Below are 17006 nucleotides of genomic sequence, written 5' to 3' on the forward strand. Positions count from 1 at the left end.
TTGGATTCCTTTTATTCCTTTTTCTTGCCTGATTGCTGTGGCCAGGACCTCCAGTACTATGTTAAATAAGAGTAGTGATAGAGGGCATCCTTGTCTCGTTCCTGTTTTCAGGGGGATGGCGTTCAGTTTTTGCCCATTGAGTATGATGTTGGCTATGGGTTTGTCGTATATGGCCTTTATTATGTTGAGGTAGTTTCCTTCTATGCCCATTTTGTTCAGAGTTTTTATCATAAATGGCTGTTGGATCTTGTCAAATGCCTTCTCTGCATCTATTGAGATGATCATGTGGTTTTTATTCCTCAGTTTGTTGATGTGGTGTATCACATTGATTGATTTGCGGATGTTGAAGCAACCCTGTGTCCCTGGTATGAATCCCACCTGATCCTGATGTATGATCCTTTTGATGAGTTGCTGAATTCTGGTTGCCAAAATTTTGTTAAGAATTTTTGCATCTATGTTCATCAGTGATATTGGCCTGTAGTTCTCTTTTTTCGTAGTGTCCTTGTCAGGTTTTGGTATCAGCATGATGTTGGCCTCATAGAATGTGTTAGGAAGTGTTCCATCCTCCCTAATTTTTTGGAATAGCTCAAAAAGGATAGGTATTAAATCCTCTCTGAAAGTTTGGTAGAATTCCCCAGGAAAGCCATCTGGTCCTAGGGTTTTATTCTTTGGGATGTTTTTGATTTCTGTTTCAATCTCTTTCCTTGTGATTGGTCTGTTCAAATTGTCTGCCTCTTCTTGAGTGAGCTTTGGGAGATTGTAGGAGTCCAAGAATTTATCCATTTCCTCTAGGTTATCCATTCTGTTGGCATATAGTTTTTTGTAGTATTCTCTTATAATCCGTTGTATTTCTGCAGAGTCTGTTGTTATTTCTCCTCTTTCATTTCTGATTTTGTTTATTTGAGCTTTCTCCCTTTTTTTCTTTGTAAGTCTGGCTAGGGGTTTGTTGATTTTATTTATCTTCTCAAAGAACCAGCTCTTTGTTTCACTGATCCTTTCTACTGCCTTTTTCATTTCAATAGTATTTATTTCTGCTCTGATTTTTATTATTTCTCTCCTTCTGCTGACTTTGGGCTTCATTTGTTCTTTTTTCTCTAGTTCAGTTAGGTGTGCTTTAAGGCTGCTTATTTGGGATTTTTCTTATTTGTTAAGATGTGCCTGTATTGCGATGAATTTTCCTCTTAATACAGCTTTTGCTGTATCCCATATGAGATGGTATGGCATGTTATCATTTTCATTAGTTTCCAGGTATTTTTTGATTTCTTCTTTAATTTCTTCAATGATCCATTGCTTGTTCAGTAGTGTGTTGTTTAGTCTCCACATCTTTGTGCCTTTCTCAGCTTTTTTCTTGTAATTGATTTCTAGCCTTATAGCACTATGATCTGAGAAGATGCTTGTTATTATTTCAATTTTTTTAAATTTGTAGAGGCTTGCCTTGTTTCCCAACATATGGTCTGTCCTAGAGAATGTTCCATGTGCACTTGAGAAGAATGTGTATTCAGCTCCTTCAGGGTGGAGTTATCTATATATGTCTACTAAGTCCAATTGTTTTAGTTTTTCATTCAGCTCCACTATTTCCTTGTTGATTTTCTGTCTGGATGATCTGTCCATTGATGTGGGGTGTTGAGGTCCCCTACTATTATTGTGTTGTTTTTAACATCTTCCTTTAGGTCTGTTAATAGTTGTTTTATGAATCTTGGTGCTCCTGTGTTGGGTGCATAGATATTTATAAGCGTTATTTCTTCTTGATGAAGTGTCCCTTTGATCATTATATATTGTCCCTCTGTGTCTCTCTTTACCTGTCTTATTTTGAAATCCACTTGGTCTGATATGAGAATTGCAACACCTGCCTTTTTTTCCTTGCTATTTGCTTGAAGTATTGTCCTCCACCCCTTCACCCTGAGTCTGTGTTTGTCCTTGGGGCTGAGGTGTGTTTCCTGGAGGCAACAAATTGTTGGATCGTGTTCTTTAATCCATTTTGCCACTCTGTGTCTTTTTATTGGAGAGTTCAATCCGTTCACATTGAGAGTGATTATTGATGCATGTGGACTTAGTGCTGTTAATCTGTTGCTCATTATCTTGTTTTCCTGCGTTTCTTTTCCTGTGTGCTTTAGACTACCCACTTAATACTGCAATTTCTTATGCCGGGTTTCTTAGATTTTTCCTTATTTATGATTTGTGACTCTGTTCTGTACTTTATTTTAGTGTCTACCTTGAACTTTGTATTTAGAATCTCGTGTATAATATAGTCTATTCTCTGGTGGTCTCTTACCTACTTGACCAATACTGATTTAGACCCTTTGCTCTTCCCCTCCTAAGTAATTATTTTCATTTTTTATTCCAACTCGTCTTATTCATTTGTAGAGTGCTAAGATCGTCCTTGTTTTGGTAGTTTCCTTATTTTTACCCTAATGCTATAGTTGAATATTTGCTATCCTGTTCTGGTTCTATCCATCGGTCTCCCTAGTCTGTGGCTTGTGTCCCCTTTCTCCCTTTTTTCTTTTTTCAAGTATAAGAGCCTTCTTGAGGATTTCTTGTAATGGAGGGCTTTTAGTTACAAATTCCCTTAACTTTTGTTTGTCTGGAAAAGATTTAATTTCTCCCTCATATCTGAAGGAAATTCTTGCTGGATAGAGTATTCTTGGCTGAAGGTTTTTATCCTTTAAAGCTTTGAATATATCACTCCATTCTCTCCTAGCTTGTAGGGTTTCTGTAGAGAAATCCGCTGACAGTCTGATAGGGGCTCCTTTATAGGTTATTCTCTTTTTTTTCCTTACTTCCCTGAGTATTCTTTCCCTATCATTCCTATTTGCCAACTTTACTATTATGTGCCTTGCGGTGGGTCTTTTTACATTGACAAATCTAGGAGATCTAAAACCCTCCTCTACACACATTTCTCTGTTGATCCCTAGATTTGGGAAGTTCTCTTCAATAATTTCGTTAAGCACACTTTCTGCTCCATTTTCCTTTTCCATATTCTCGGGAATTCCTATGATCCTTATGTTCTTACTCCTCATTGAATCCATTATCTCTCAGAGATTTTCCTCATCTTTTTTAATTCTTAGTTCTCTTTCTTCCTCTGTCTGGCGCCATTCAGCCTGTCTGTCCTCGATTATGCTAATTTTCTCCTCTATGTTGTCTACATGGGCATTCAGGGAATCCGTATTCTGTTTTATCTGGTCCATTGTGTTTTTCATCTCAAGTAATTCTGTTTGATTCTTCTTTATGATTTTAATCTCTTTTGTGAAGTAACTCCAGAACTCGGCTTGTTTCTCTATCTTTCTCTCTACCTCATTAAGTCTTTTGATTATAGCTGCTCTGAATTCATTATCACTTAGTTTACCTAATTCCAAGTCCTCAGGACTTAATTCTGTGTTTTTATTGTTTTCCTTCTGGTCTGGGGCTTTTATAAATTGCTGGATGGTAGAGGAGCGGTTTTTTCTCATGGTGGTAGAATTCAGTTGCAGTTACAGCCTGTTGCCACTAGATGGGGGTCAAGAGCGGCGTGTTAGCTCTCTGCCTTGGGGCAAGATGGCTGCGCCCACTGGCTTTGCTGGGGGGGAGGGGCTGTTACTTACACACGTGGTCTGGGTTCAGATCGGTTCTGTTCTCTGGTCTCCCAAGGCCCTTGATTTATGGGGTCCCCGCAGACAGAAGCTTTGCCCCCGTCAGCGGGTCTCCACTGAATCAGCGGCAGGAGTCCTGGATGATCCCCCGGTCGCGCGGCCCCTCCCCCGCTCCTTCCCGACCCGCGCCGCAGCGATCGCACACTCTAGGGGAGGGAGCCATGTTCTCTCCTACCGTTCCAGCACCTCCGAGGGTGTAAGCAAGGTTATGATCTCTGCCTTCTTGGTATTGTAGGTCTCTAACGAGCTGGCATTGTGTTTATTCTCTGAAATTCAGTTCTTCCAATCTTTTGTTGTATTTTGGAGGGGAGAGAATCCTGGGTCAGCTCACCCCGCCATTTTGCTCCTTTCTTAATGTCTTTCAGCAAAGTTTTATAATTTATCCCATAATGGGCTTGGAGCAAAATGGTCAGTTTTACCACTAGGTATTTTATATTCTTTGGCATGAGTGCAAATAGTACCTTCTTTTAAAATGTTCATTGATAGTATATAAAAATGTAATTGATTTTTGTTTAAAGACTTAGTAGCCAGCAACTTTAAACTTTCGTATGAATTCTGATTTTTTTATATATTCCTTCTGATTTTCTTCATAAAGAATATATCATCTGCAAATAATAACAGTTTTGTTTCTTCCGTTTGAATCCTAACACTTTAGGTGTTTTTTTTTTCTTTCTTTCTTACTGCAATAGCTAGGAGCTCCAGTTCAAGGCTGAACAGGTGTTGTGGCAACAGGTATCCTCATCCTGTTCCTTATAGAAAAAGGAACTCTTTTAATATGTTATCATTATGTATGATGTCTGTTAAAGGTTTTTATAGATAACTGTAGCATGTTATGGGAGTTGTCTTATATTCTTATTTTGAGAGTCACATTAAGAATAAATGTTGAGGCCCAGCCCTGTGGCTGAGTGGTTAAGTTCGCATCCACCTGGTGGCCCAGGGTTTCACGGGTTCAAATCCTGGGCGTGGAGCTCACACTGCTCATCAAGCCATTCTGAGGTGGCACCCCACATAGCTCAACTTGAAGGACCTACAACTAATATATACAACTATGTACTGGGGGGCTTTGGGGGGAAGAAGAAGAAAAGAAAAAGATTGGCAATAAATGTTAGCTCAGGTGCCAATCTAAAAAAAAAGAATAAATGCTGAATTTTATCAAATGTTTTTGTTTATTGAGATGAATTATATAAATTTTCTCCTTTAATCTGTGAAGGTGGTGACTTAATCAATTTTCTGATAATCAACCAACCTTGAATTCCAGGAGCAATCCAATTTGATTGTGATGAATTATCTTTTTAGTACATTGCTAAATTCCTTCCCTAATGCTTTGTTTAGAATTTTTGCATTTATGCTCACGAACAAAATTGGATGTAATTTCCATTTCTCACTCTATGTGAGATCTGCTGTTACCCTTCCTTTCTCATACTGCCCTTGTATGATTTTGGTATTAAAATTATGCTAGCTTCACAAGGGGAGTTAAGGAGTGTTCTCTGTCTTTCTGCTCCCAGGAAGGTTCACTCAGTTGGTATGTACCTAATCCTTGAACATTCGGTACAAGTGGCTTGTAAAGGCAGTTGTGTCTGCTGTTTTATTGGTGGAAGGATTTAAAATTACTGATTCCACTTCTTTAATGGGTTTCTATCACTTTTTAAATTGACTTTAGGAAACTATTTTTCTAGAAATTTATCCTTTTCACCTACATTTTCAAATTTTTTGGAATGAAGTTTTTTCTTTCTTTCTTTCTTTCTTTCTTTTTTTTTTTTGAGGAAGATTATCTCTGAGCTAACTACTGCCAATCCTCCTCTTTTTGCTGAGGAAGACTGGCCCTGAGCTAACATCCATGCCCATCTTCCTCTACTTTATATGTGGGACACCTACCACAGCATGGCATGCCAAGCAGTGCCATGTCCGCACCCAGGATCCGAACTGATGAACCCCAGGCCACCAAGAAGCGGAACGAGCGCACTTAACTGCTGTGCAACTGGGCCGGCCCCGGTATGAAGTTTTTTATGCAGCTCCCCAATACCTTTAAAATCCAAAAAGCCTTGAAAAACAGAACTTTATCTTATAAAGATAAATTGGCAGCAATATTGGATATAAAGTGCCATGAGGTTATTCTACAGTCATTATTCCATTTAGAGAATATTCCTACATTTTTACCATAGAAATATTACAGTGTGTGATTATGGGGAACTGCCTCACCCTTACTGGTGGAGTTAAATAATATTTGATAAATGCACAGGACTAATCTTTTAAAGTCTACATTCTGAAACACAGCTAAGGGTCTGTGGATCTCTAATATCATTTTATTACCTGCTTAAATCGTAACATGTTGGTTATGTCCTCTTCACACTACTTTTTTTTTTTCCTCTTCACACTACTTTTTAAATTTAACAGTCTTTCTTTTTTCTTGATTAAACTTATCAGAAGATTACCCTATTTTCAGCCTTTTTGAAGAATCAACTTTAGGCTTTGTGAATCCTTTACTGGATGTTTATTTTCTATTTCATTAATATTTGCTCTTGTCCTTTATTTTCCTCATTCTCTTTTCTTTGAGTTGATTCTATTGTTCTTTTTCTAACTTAGAGGTAAACTCAGAACATTAATTTTAGGCTTTCTTCTCTTCTACTGTAAGAATTTAAGGTTATAAGTTTCCTCTAAGACTTGCTGCTTTGTTAATCTATTTCTGCATACCAAATGATTCCAAATCTAGCGGATGTCCTCTCCCATTTATTTGCTCATGATTCTATGGGTTAGAAATTCAGTCAGGGTACAGCAGTGGTATCTGCAGGGCTAAAACCTCCAAGATGGTTTCTTCACTCACACACCTTGGGCCTCAGTGAAGGTGGTTCAAATGGCCCAGGGCTGCTGCAACGGCTGACCTGGGGCCTTGCTTCTTGCCATGGGCTGGGATTCTCAACTCTCCCTTGTGATATGGCCTCTCCATGTGGTTTCTCCACATGGCCTCTCCAACAGAGTAGCCAGACTTTCTACCTGGTGGTGCAAGGCTCCCAAGAGCATAAAACCAAATGCTGCCGGGCCAGGCTGGGACTAGGGCGAGGTAGGAGAAGTGCCCAGCATTCAAAATTGGAAGAGGTGCTTGCTCTCAGGCTGCTGAAGGATCAGCACGTGGGAATGAGTACCCTGGAGGCCTCTCGTGCCAACCCTGCTGCCAGGCCATCTTAAGACTTGGGCCTGGGACCGGCACAGCACCACTTCCAACACATTCTATTGGGTAAGTCACAGGCCCAGCCCAGATTTAAAAGCTAGGGACTAGAACCGGGGGAAGAACACAGAGGTGTGGAGAATATGAGAAGGCCTCCAACATAAATACCCACACCTGCTGTAGTTGCATTAGACAAAGTTAATTTTATTTTATATATAGTATGTACCCCGATTTACAAACATATATATCTATTGTATAAATATATTTTTATTTTCATTTAACTCAATATATTCCAATTTTTATTGACCCACAATTATTTATAGTTGTATTTCAAATTTTTAAAATATATGGCTGTTTCTTAATTACCTTTTTATTATTGATTTCTAACTCCATTGCACTGTGCTCAAAGAATGTGTTATGTATGATACCAACCACTGAAATTTGTTGAGCGTGCTTTATGGCTTAAGGGGAAGTCAATTTTTATACATGTTTGCATGTATATTTGACAAGAATATGTATTCCTTAATATTGGGTACAATATTCTACATACGTCCATTAGATCAAGTTCTTTGTGTTCTTGTTGAAATCTTTCATATCTTAACTGATTTTTAGTTTGCTTGATCTTCCATTTAGTAAGAGAGATATATTAAAATCTCCCATCATGATGGTGGTATATCTGTTTCATCTTTTGATTCTATTTACTTTTGCTTTATATATTTTATGACTGTGTCCTTAGGAGCAAACAAGTTTAAAGCTGTCATACTTCCCTCAAGCACTAAACCTTTTGTCATTATATAATGACCCTCTTTATCTGCAGTGATGTTCTTCACCCTAAAGTATATTTTGCCTGCCATTTACATAGCAATACCAGCCTTTTTTTTTTTTGGATGAGATTTTGGCTAGCATCTTTTTCCCCCCAATACTTTGACTTTAAATCTTTCTGTGACTTTATATCTTAGGTGTATCCCTTATATACAAAATATGACTGCTTTTTGTTTTGTTGTTTTCAGCCAATCTGCCCATCTTTATCTTTTAACCAGACAATTTTGTCCAAATACATTTATTGTTATTACTGATCTAATCAAATTTTTTTTCCATCTTCCTATTATGTGACTTTAATATGTCCTACGTTTTCTGTTTCTTTCTTCCTCCTCCTTTCTTGCCTTCTTTTAGGGTTAGTTTCAAATTTCTTGTTCCATTTTCCCCTGCATAGAAGTTATAATCTCTATACCTATCCCCTTTTTTTTTATTGAGTTAATGATAGGTTACAATCTTGTGAAATTTCAGTAGTACATTATTGTTTGTCATCTATACCTATCCTTTTAACGTTTATTGTAGCCATGTTGACGTATCTTTCTAGCAAAGTCTTTATCCTCTGTTCCAGTTATCAATTGATGTGTAGCAAACCACCCCAAAGCTTAGTGGTTTAAAACAACAGCTTACTATTGTTGCTTATGGTTCTGTCAGTTGACTAGTTTGACCGAGCAGTTTTGCTTGGGTTCTCTCTTGTGATGGTAGTCAAATGCTGGCTGTGGCTGGAGTAATTTGAATATTCAATGGCTAAAATGGGTCTACTTACACAGCTACCAGTTGGTGCTGGTTGGTTGCTGGGAGCTCAGCCAAGGCTGTCAAATGAAGCACCCACATGTGGCATTTGACTTGAGAGATTAACAGTATGGCATCCGGATTCCGAGAGGAGGCATTCCAAGAGACCCAGCGGAAGTGCAAGACTTTTTATGATCTAGACATGAAGTCATAGAGTATCACTTCTGCTGGTTTCTACACAGGGCCAGCCCTGATTCAGTGTGAGAAGGGAATATACAAGGACATAAATGCAGGATGTATGGTTCATGGGAGGAAGGAGGAGATCTTTGAATACTAGCTACCACACCCCCCTCCTGAATAATATCTTAAGAGAACTTTCATTCTAATCGTGCACCTCCTAATTTCCCTGTTATTTCTGTCATGTTTTTTATCTAACTTACTATTTATATCTTATAACTTACTATTTATATTAGATTAGTCATTATTAATATTATTGTTTTATACAAGTTACATTTTTTCCTAGATTTACCCACATATTTGTGCATATTCTTGTTTACTTTCCTTCTTATACCCTGGGCTATCCAGCTGAGATAGTCTTCCTTCTTGCCTAGAGTATATTCTGAGGAATTTCCTTTATTCAAAGTCCATTGACAAACTCACTCAGTTTTTATTTGTCTGAAAATGCATTCATCTTCCCCTAGGTACTGAAAAATTATTTCACTGGGTATATAATTCTAGTTTGACAGTATTTTCTTTCCAATATTGAAGATATTCCACTATCTTCTGGCTAGCATCGTTGCTAGTGAGAAATCATCATTAGTCTGATCTTTAGTTGTTTGCAGGTAATTTGTCATTTCTCTCTGGTTATTTTTCAGATCTTCTCTCTAGCTTTGGTGTTTTGGTGTCTCATGATGATGTGCTTAGTTGTGTATTTCATTGTGTATTTATCCTGTTTGGGATTCACTGAGTTTTCCAGATTTAAGAATTGGTGCTTTTCAATAATTCTGGAAAGTTCTCAGCCATTATCTCTTTAAATAATCACTCTTCCACTTCCCATTATCTCCTTCTAGAATTCTGACTAGACCTAAGTGTTAAATATCCCAGTCTTATTTTTTGTTTCTGGCTCTTTGTGCTGTGCTGAATTCTGGATAATTGATTGGCATTGAGCCTCCAGTTCATTACTTCTGTCTTCAACTGTGTCTATTATGATGTTTAATTCATACACTGAGCTTTTAATTTTAACTGTATTTTCATTTCTAGATGGTCTATTTGACTTTCGAAATCTCATTATTCATTTTGATGGTCTTTTTAAATGTATCTTTTCGAGTTAGAGATAGTAAGTATAGCTATTTTATATTCTTTGACTGACGATATCTGAATTCTTTGAGAGTCTGATTCTGCTGTACATTTTTTGTGGTTGTTTCTCACTAACGGTGCATGTTTCCTTGTATATTTGTGATTTTTGATTGTGAGCTCATGTTCCTTGGAACTTTATCTGTGTGTATTATTTGAAGTCTGAATTGAAGCTCCATCCCTTCAGACACAGTTTGTATTTATTTCAGCCAGTCTCCTGGACACATTACTAACCTGCAACCACTTTTAATCAAATTATCCACTTTTTTTCCTTTATTCAGTCTATTGGTAAACTAATTCATATTTTTCTCAGTCTAAAATGCATTCATTATTTGGGAAGTTCTGAAGTTTTGGGGGACCACACAGATAATTAACATGGACCTCAAATCAACAGGTGCTTATGAGTTATTGGGGGAGGCTTTACCCCGCTTTATTCCATGCTGAGGCAGAAACAGGCTAGTTTCCTCACGGTCCACTTTTGTGCAGTGGGTTTATGTCTCGCTCATCCTTACAATGCACAACCCAGTTTGATACAAAGGCCTCTACTACTTCCCTCTCAAGGGGAAGGGAGTGTTTGTCTTCTGATCTTTGTAAAGCTGTCAAAACAGAAGCACAAGGTTTCTAGAGGATAGCAAAATTCCTCAGGGAGAAAGCAGCATTGGTTTCTGTTGTTCTGAAGTTTCTGATTGCATGTTGATAATGTTCTCTGAGCAGTCCTTGACTTTTGAGTGTGTGTGTGTGTGTGTGTGTGTGCATTAACATGTTTCCATCCAGAGGACATCATTAAAGTGTTCAATCCACCGTGATGGCAAAAACTGAAATCATTTAACTGATATGCATATTTTAAAGCATTTTATACATATTGCTCTACTGCTCTCCAACAAAATTGTGCCAATTTCCATTATGTTCATCTGTGTAGTGATCAGAAACTACAAATTTTAATGCCTTAGGCTGGCTTTTTAGTTTAAACATTTTAATCATATTTAATGTGAAACTTTATGAAATCCAAAATATTGAGCTATCTCTTATCTTTTTCAATCAAAATCATAAGGAACCGATTATAGGATATTTATGTCCTAGTGTCCAGAAGAAAACAGGGAGAAAAAAAGATCTTTTAAGAAAAAAATCTATGCATATTTTGAAACTTAGAGGAACATTTAAACAGCAGCGGTTAAGGACAAATCCAGGCTTTGTCACTTACTAACTGCTTGACCCTGGGCAGATCTCCATTTTCTCATCTGTAAAATGGACGCGATAGTGGCTACTTCAGAATTAAATAAGATGATGTTTGCAAAGCACAGAGCCTGACAGAAAAATTCTTAAAACTGGTAGTTAATATTATTAACTTGCCCCAAGTGACTCCACTAGTGGGTAGGGCAGTTGAGATTTGAACCAAAGTTTGCCTGAATCCAAAACCCATGAGAAATCCTTTCAATTTGCATGTTGCTAGGGGACTTAGAGATTGGTTGTTACCAGAGATCTCCTGCTCAGTAGGGCAGATTTTCTTGCTGCCCATTCCTTCGCCATAAGCCCCGTAGGACAGAGGAGTGGGGTCCCTTCCTGGTGTGTGATAAAACTGACCAACATTCTTAAGCTACTTAGCTATGTACTTACAGAAGATAGATGACATTAAGCCTCCCAAACAGCTTCTCAGTAAATTTTCTAATGAGGTTTTTGATACAATAAATATCCTGCGATTCTGTTCTTCGGCAATGCACCACTTCTACCTTTCCTCTTGGGGAAGTGAGTATGGACATTTTTCACCCTGTCCCCAAAAGAGAGAAAACAGTCCACTGTCAATCTGAGATGACAAGCCAGTCTGGTTCAGTACTTACACAATTGGGCATTAATTCAATTTTGGTAGGGTCAGAGTGAATGTGGTATTAGAGTGCTGGAGGGACACATTTTCCCCTGGGGGTAGCCTGTGACAACTGACATGTTTCTCTCCAGAAGAATAATGTTTCTGAGAATTGGCCTGTCTAGAAATTTCTGCAACTGTATTCTTTGTTTCCAATAAAGCTTCTTTGAAATATTCTAATAATAGGAATGAAAAACATTGAAAAGAATGATTTACTGATTCAGGGTTCTCTTACATTTAATCGGCCACCCTGGCACATGGTCACGAGTTACAGGGGAAAGACTAGCAGCTGCTGCCAGTGTTCTAAAATAGAGTTCCCCAAACTGGAGCCCTGAAGGGCAGCAGTCCTGAGAGACATTTTGAGACCAAAAAAACGTTCTGTGATCAAATAAGTATAGGAAATGCTGCTTGCGATGGCCCTCCTGAGGGAGCACCATATGCATTAAAACCTTTGAGAAGACTTTATATAACCCAGCCTTTCCCACACCCTTTCTGAGGAGAATCTCTAATCATGGCGACAGTGGAGAGTCTAACATTCCAGAAAGACATTTTAGGGAATGCTGCTGACAGGAATAATAGGCCACAAAATGATTTCAATCTCTCTCTCAGTGTCTCAGCATCTCACTGTATGTGTGTGTCTGTCTCTCCCTCTCTCTCTCTTTCCTTTCCTTCTTTCCTTCCTTTGTGTCTCTTTTCCTTCCTTCCTTTTTCCTCTGGAAAACATTTTATTATGTACTAGCCAGTAAAGTTGAAAACAGACAAATTAATTTTTACCATTGTATTTAGTATCATTACCATTACCACTTTACTGAGTACCATTACCATTGTACTATGCACAATACGGAACATTTCCAGCACCCCAGAAGGCTCCCTTGTAGCACCCCCCAATCACTTCACCGCTCCAAAGGTAGCCACTACTCTGACTTCCATCATATTGACCATCTTTGCCAATTTTTGAAAATGATATAAATGGAATTATACAGTGTGTACAGCTTTCTTTCAAAACACAATATATCATTTGACTTTTTGTTGTTGTTGCTTAGATATATCCTTGCATTATTTTCATTTTGCTGAAATACCAAAGAACTTGAGCACCACAGGGGCCTGACAGCACTGGACCAAGCCCCTCCTTTGTCAGATGAGGAAACTGGGGCCCATGAGGTGAAGTGACTGACCTCAAGAAACACACGTTTGGTCAGAAATAGAAGCTTGGGCATCTCTTTCCAGTCCAACCTCCTGCCACTCCCCTCTGTTTAAGTGATCTGCAAGCTGCCTCTGTGGGTAAGTGGTCCTCCTGTCCTCACCATCCACTGGTGTTCAGATTAACTGCAGTTCAACTGCTCTTAACCATAACCTTCAGATGTTAAAGGTTCGAGGAGCGAGGCAATGCAGGGGGACTTGAGAAGGCAGCAGGTAGTAGCCAAGAATCCTCATCCAGTGGGCTTTACCTTAGTCAATTCATGCCACCCTCAACTTTGTAGGCTTACAAACAGGTATCATCAGCACTCTCAAAGCAAATCCAGCTCTGAGGGATGGCCCTACTTTGCCCAAATTCACAGAAACTGAAAGGAAGAGTCCAAAATGCCAATTTATTCATGTACAAAGGGAAAGTCAACAGTGGAGCAGTCCACATGCTTCTGTAGCTCAGGGAGCTAACAAAGTCCCATGGGCTAAGTACAAGCCTGACTTCCTCACCTTTGATAGAGCTGGGTGGTGGGGAACCATTTCTCCACCTCATGTGCACTACGTGGCCACTGTCTCGCAGCCTTGGTATCAGGGTGACTAGGGAGAAATGAGGAGCTCACGCTAGTCTCACCTCTAGTCAGATGTTGTCTTGTGGAAGTGTGGGCTCAGAGTTGCAGATCTTCACATTTTGCAAAGGAAGAAAACCTTGGTATTTATACATCTCCAAAATTTGAAACATTGGCTCAAAAATTTTTTCACACTTTACAGATGTCAATAAACATGTCTTTCAGCTGGTTTAGCCTTCATCCCTGCTATGGCAGAGCCACCCATGCACTCTCTTTTTGTAGATCAACTACATGGACAGCCCAGCTATCAGAAGGTGGTCTACATGGGACCATGGTCAAGGATACAGGATATGGAATCAGAGCACTGGGGATGAGACCCAGCTTCTATCCTTTATTAGCTGTGTGACCTTCGGCAATTTAATTAAACTCTCTGTTCCTGGGTTTCCTCATCTGTATCTAGAGATAATATACATACCTCAAAGAGTTTTATAAATGACTTATTATATGCAACACACTGAAAGCAGTGTCTGACATATAGTTAAGTGCTCAGTACATGTTAGTCACAATTATTAATATTATTATTATTGAGCATGGACATTTTCAGGATTCAAAATGGTGGCCATCAAGAAGTCGCTCAGAGCTCCCAAAGCCTGAGGGACCCTCATCCGCTGTAGAGATGCCAAGCCAAGAAACCCAGAGATGGGCGATGATTGGACGGTACATTCTCAGTTTGCCTGGGCATCTCTACATTGTTGATGACCACAGGGCTAATCAATCCCCTTTTCAATAGACACTTGCTTCCCTAGGTAAACAAACACACCTTTCATCAAGTTGCAATCAAGTTCTGGTGACCTGATAGCATTTCCTTTCTAAGATGGCTTTCCACAGCCCTGCTGCAATATGAGTTGACTTCATGTTCTAATCCTAATGTCAATCTTTCTTAACATTTAATTTTTTTAATTATTTTTAATTACATAGCAATGCATTATAATGTTTTCTTCATTATACCTTCAATGCTTAATACCTTCGCTTTGTGAAAAACATAGAACTTTACATATAAGGCTGAAATCCTGCCTTTTTTATTGTGGTAAAATATGCATAAGATAAAGTTTAGCACGTTAACCATTTTTAAGAGAACAGTTCAGTTGCATTAATTACATTCACATCGTTGTGCAACCATTTACCACTATTCATCTCCAGAACTTTTTCACCCAAGGTACTGTTTTGAAACCCCTGGTCCCAATCCAAGTGCCCTCTTTTTTGGGTGTGGCATGTGTATAATCCCAGACAGTATTTTCCATTTTAGGGGACCAAACACACACCACACATGCTGGGTGGGCACAACAGCCCATAAGGGAGAGACTCACTGGAAGGGGTCTCACCTGAAGGTCCCTCTCACTCCAAATCTGGTGGAAGCATTAACAAGCAATGAAATGACAGCAGTGTTTCAAAGGAGGCAATTAGAACCTGGCTGACTACCATCCAAGCAATTAAACATTCCATGATGTCCCCCACCACCCTGGGAATGTGAAATTAGGTGCTTCCTAATAAAGACATGGCATTAGTAGAGGCAATAAATTTTCACATTTGCAAATATCCTTTACTTTCTTTGGGTAGAAATGGACTTTAATAATGTCCAGACTCCTGTCAAAACTGCCCATAAATATTGTCAGTCCTGGTTTTGGTTTTAACTTAAAAGTAAAATTGGAAAGAGACATCCTGTTTGTGAAACATGATATCATAAGCTAATGCTACAAATATGTAAAAATCCTGAAGAAAATAAAATACAAAAGTATAATTAGAGAGCTGAGTTTGGGAAAAAGGAAAGAAGAAAAGAAGGAAGAGAATGAGCAAGGGTCACCCTCCAACCAACTGGCAATGACTTTGTGTGCAGTGGCTCAGGAAGTAACTGGATCTGATATAGACCCTGAGGGCCAGAGTTTTAACACTTCATGGGGGTAGCATGCGCCTCAGCAAAACAGAGAACCAAAACATATGGCCTGGACTTTGGAGGGGTGGACCTCTCTGTGAACGAGGGGATTAGAAAACTAAACCCACTACCCGAAGGAAGTTACAAGGAAGCTTTCTCTAACCATAGCTCTAGGTAGAAAAGAAAACAAAACAAAAATACTTGTAAGGAGTCCAAATTCTAGACCAGAGTGGGTGTGGCATCCCAATCTCCACCACCTGTATACATGGAAGCTTAAACCTTCAGACAATGTCTCTGAAAGTGACTATAAAGTAAGAAGGTTTACAATTATTAGAAATATAGAAAGCGAAGTAAAAGTCACGAGAACAGGGAATTATAAAAAAACAGAAACTATAAAAATTGAAAATACGGTTATTAAAATTTAAGCTAATTGGATGGGTTAAGAACATATTAGATAAAATTAAAGAGAATTATGAACTGGAAGACAGTTATGACGAAATTATCTAGAAAGAAAAACATAGAAATAGAAAAATAGAATGCACTTAAAAGACAATACAGAACGAAAAAAAAATCTGTCTTATAGGAATCTCAAAAAGAATAAATAAAATCCTGTTTGAAAATAATGGCTAATGAGATCTCATCAAGATGGCAGTGTAAGCAGACTCTGAACTCATCTCTTCCCACGAACACAACCAGGTTACAATTATTTTTGAAAAAATTACCCTGGATAGAAAACTGAAAACTGGATAAAAAGAATCCCCACAACAAGGGACAGTCCTAAGGCGGAAGAGGCAGAAATTACTTCTGGAGAGGAAAAAAGCCACCTTCACCAGCCATGGAGCTTCACAGCCAGCCAGGCAGGAGCCACCCTAAGGTATGCAGCCCTCCCTGGAGGGGTGAGGTCCAAAGCAGGGGCCGATACTACTATAAGCATCTCAGCACAACTGAGATGAGGGTCTTACTATCTGGCTTTGCTGGCTAATAACTGCAGTGGGGATAACCCCAGAAAAGTTGGCAGACAAAAGCCAAAAAGACATGGGTCTTAAACTCCACATCCAAACTCACCTGTCTCAGCAAGCTAAAATCACCAGAGAGAAGGCTGACAGTCCTTTGGTGAAAAGAGACTCACCTGGTGGGCTCTGGGTGCATCTCAATGAGAGGAGAGACCTCTCCAGAGACTGAGACATTGGTGGTGGCCATTGTTCGGACCTAGTCCAGGCGTGCTGACACAGACCCACCCAGTCAGATGCCACTGAAATAACTCCCCTGGTCTGTTAGCCCAGGGGTCTGCCACACCCACTAGAGCACAGATTTAATCCAGTTCAGCCCGCCCTAGGGACCAGCCCCACCCAACAGCAAGCCCTCAGGCTACTTTTCAGCCTGCATTGACTGGGTGCCTTGATTCTCTACAGGCAGGCGAGTATGTCCACCTCTGTGGGGGAGGGCATGTGTGAGGATCAGGTAAACTGTGGGGGAGCATTGGTGGAGAGGTGGAGGCCTCTGCAGTGGGGCATCGGGGTATGCTCCAGGGGGTTGGGAAGTATGCAGGGACTAGGACTGTGTTGATGGCATGTGTGGTCCTGTGGGGGGTGAGGCTTATGAGTGGCAGAAGACCTGTCGTTCACAAATAGCCACTAAAAGGATCAGCCCCACCTTCCAAAACCCAAAACAATTGAGTGCACCCATGCCAGGGGCAGCCCCACTCAGCTGAACTCTTAAGAGAACTGACAACAGCCTTGTAGGCTTGAGGCCTATAGCAACTGTAAGCCCCTGAGCCCAG

At 39.5% G+C, this 17006-nt stretch overlaps 1 protein-coding gene across 6 annotated transcripts in view; it reads right to left on the bottom strand.

Annotated features, from left to right (window-relative positions):
- The window catches only part of CFAP61 (cilia and flagella associated protein 61), a 294720-nt gene that overhangs the window by 269086 nt on the left and 8628 nt on the right, over nucleotides 1-17006 (bottom strand). For 5 of the 6 annotated variants that reach the window (XR_011530921.1, XM_070588742.1, XM_070588744.1 and 2 more), the window contains exon 2: nucleotides 11302-11452. The exons of the other annotated variant lie outside the window; for it this stretch is intronic. Coding sequence is in view for 4 of the 5 variants with exons in the window: in XM_070588742.1 (XP_070444843.1) it covers nucleotides 11302-11444 (143 nt within the window). In the remaining variant the exon portion in view is untranslated. The remainder of the gene's footprint in view (nucleotides 1-11301; nucleotides 11453-17006) is intronic. 6 annotated transcript variants of the gene reach the window in all.

Source organism: Equus przewalskii, chromosome 21 (assembly GCF_037783145.1).
Source record: "Equus przewalskii isolate Varuska chromosome 21, EquPr2, whole genome shotgun sequence".
Lineage (NCBI taxonomy): Eukaryota > Metazoa > Chordata > Mammalia > Perissodactyla > Equidae > Equus > Equus przewalskii.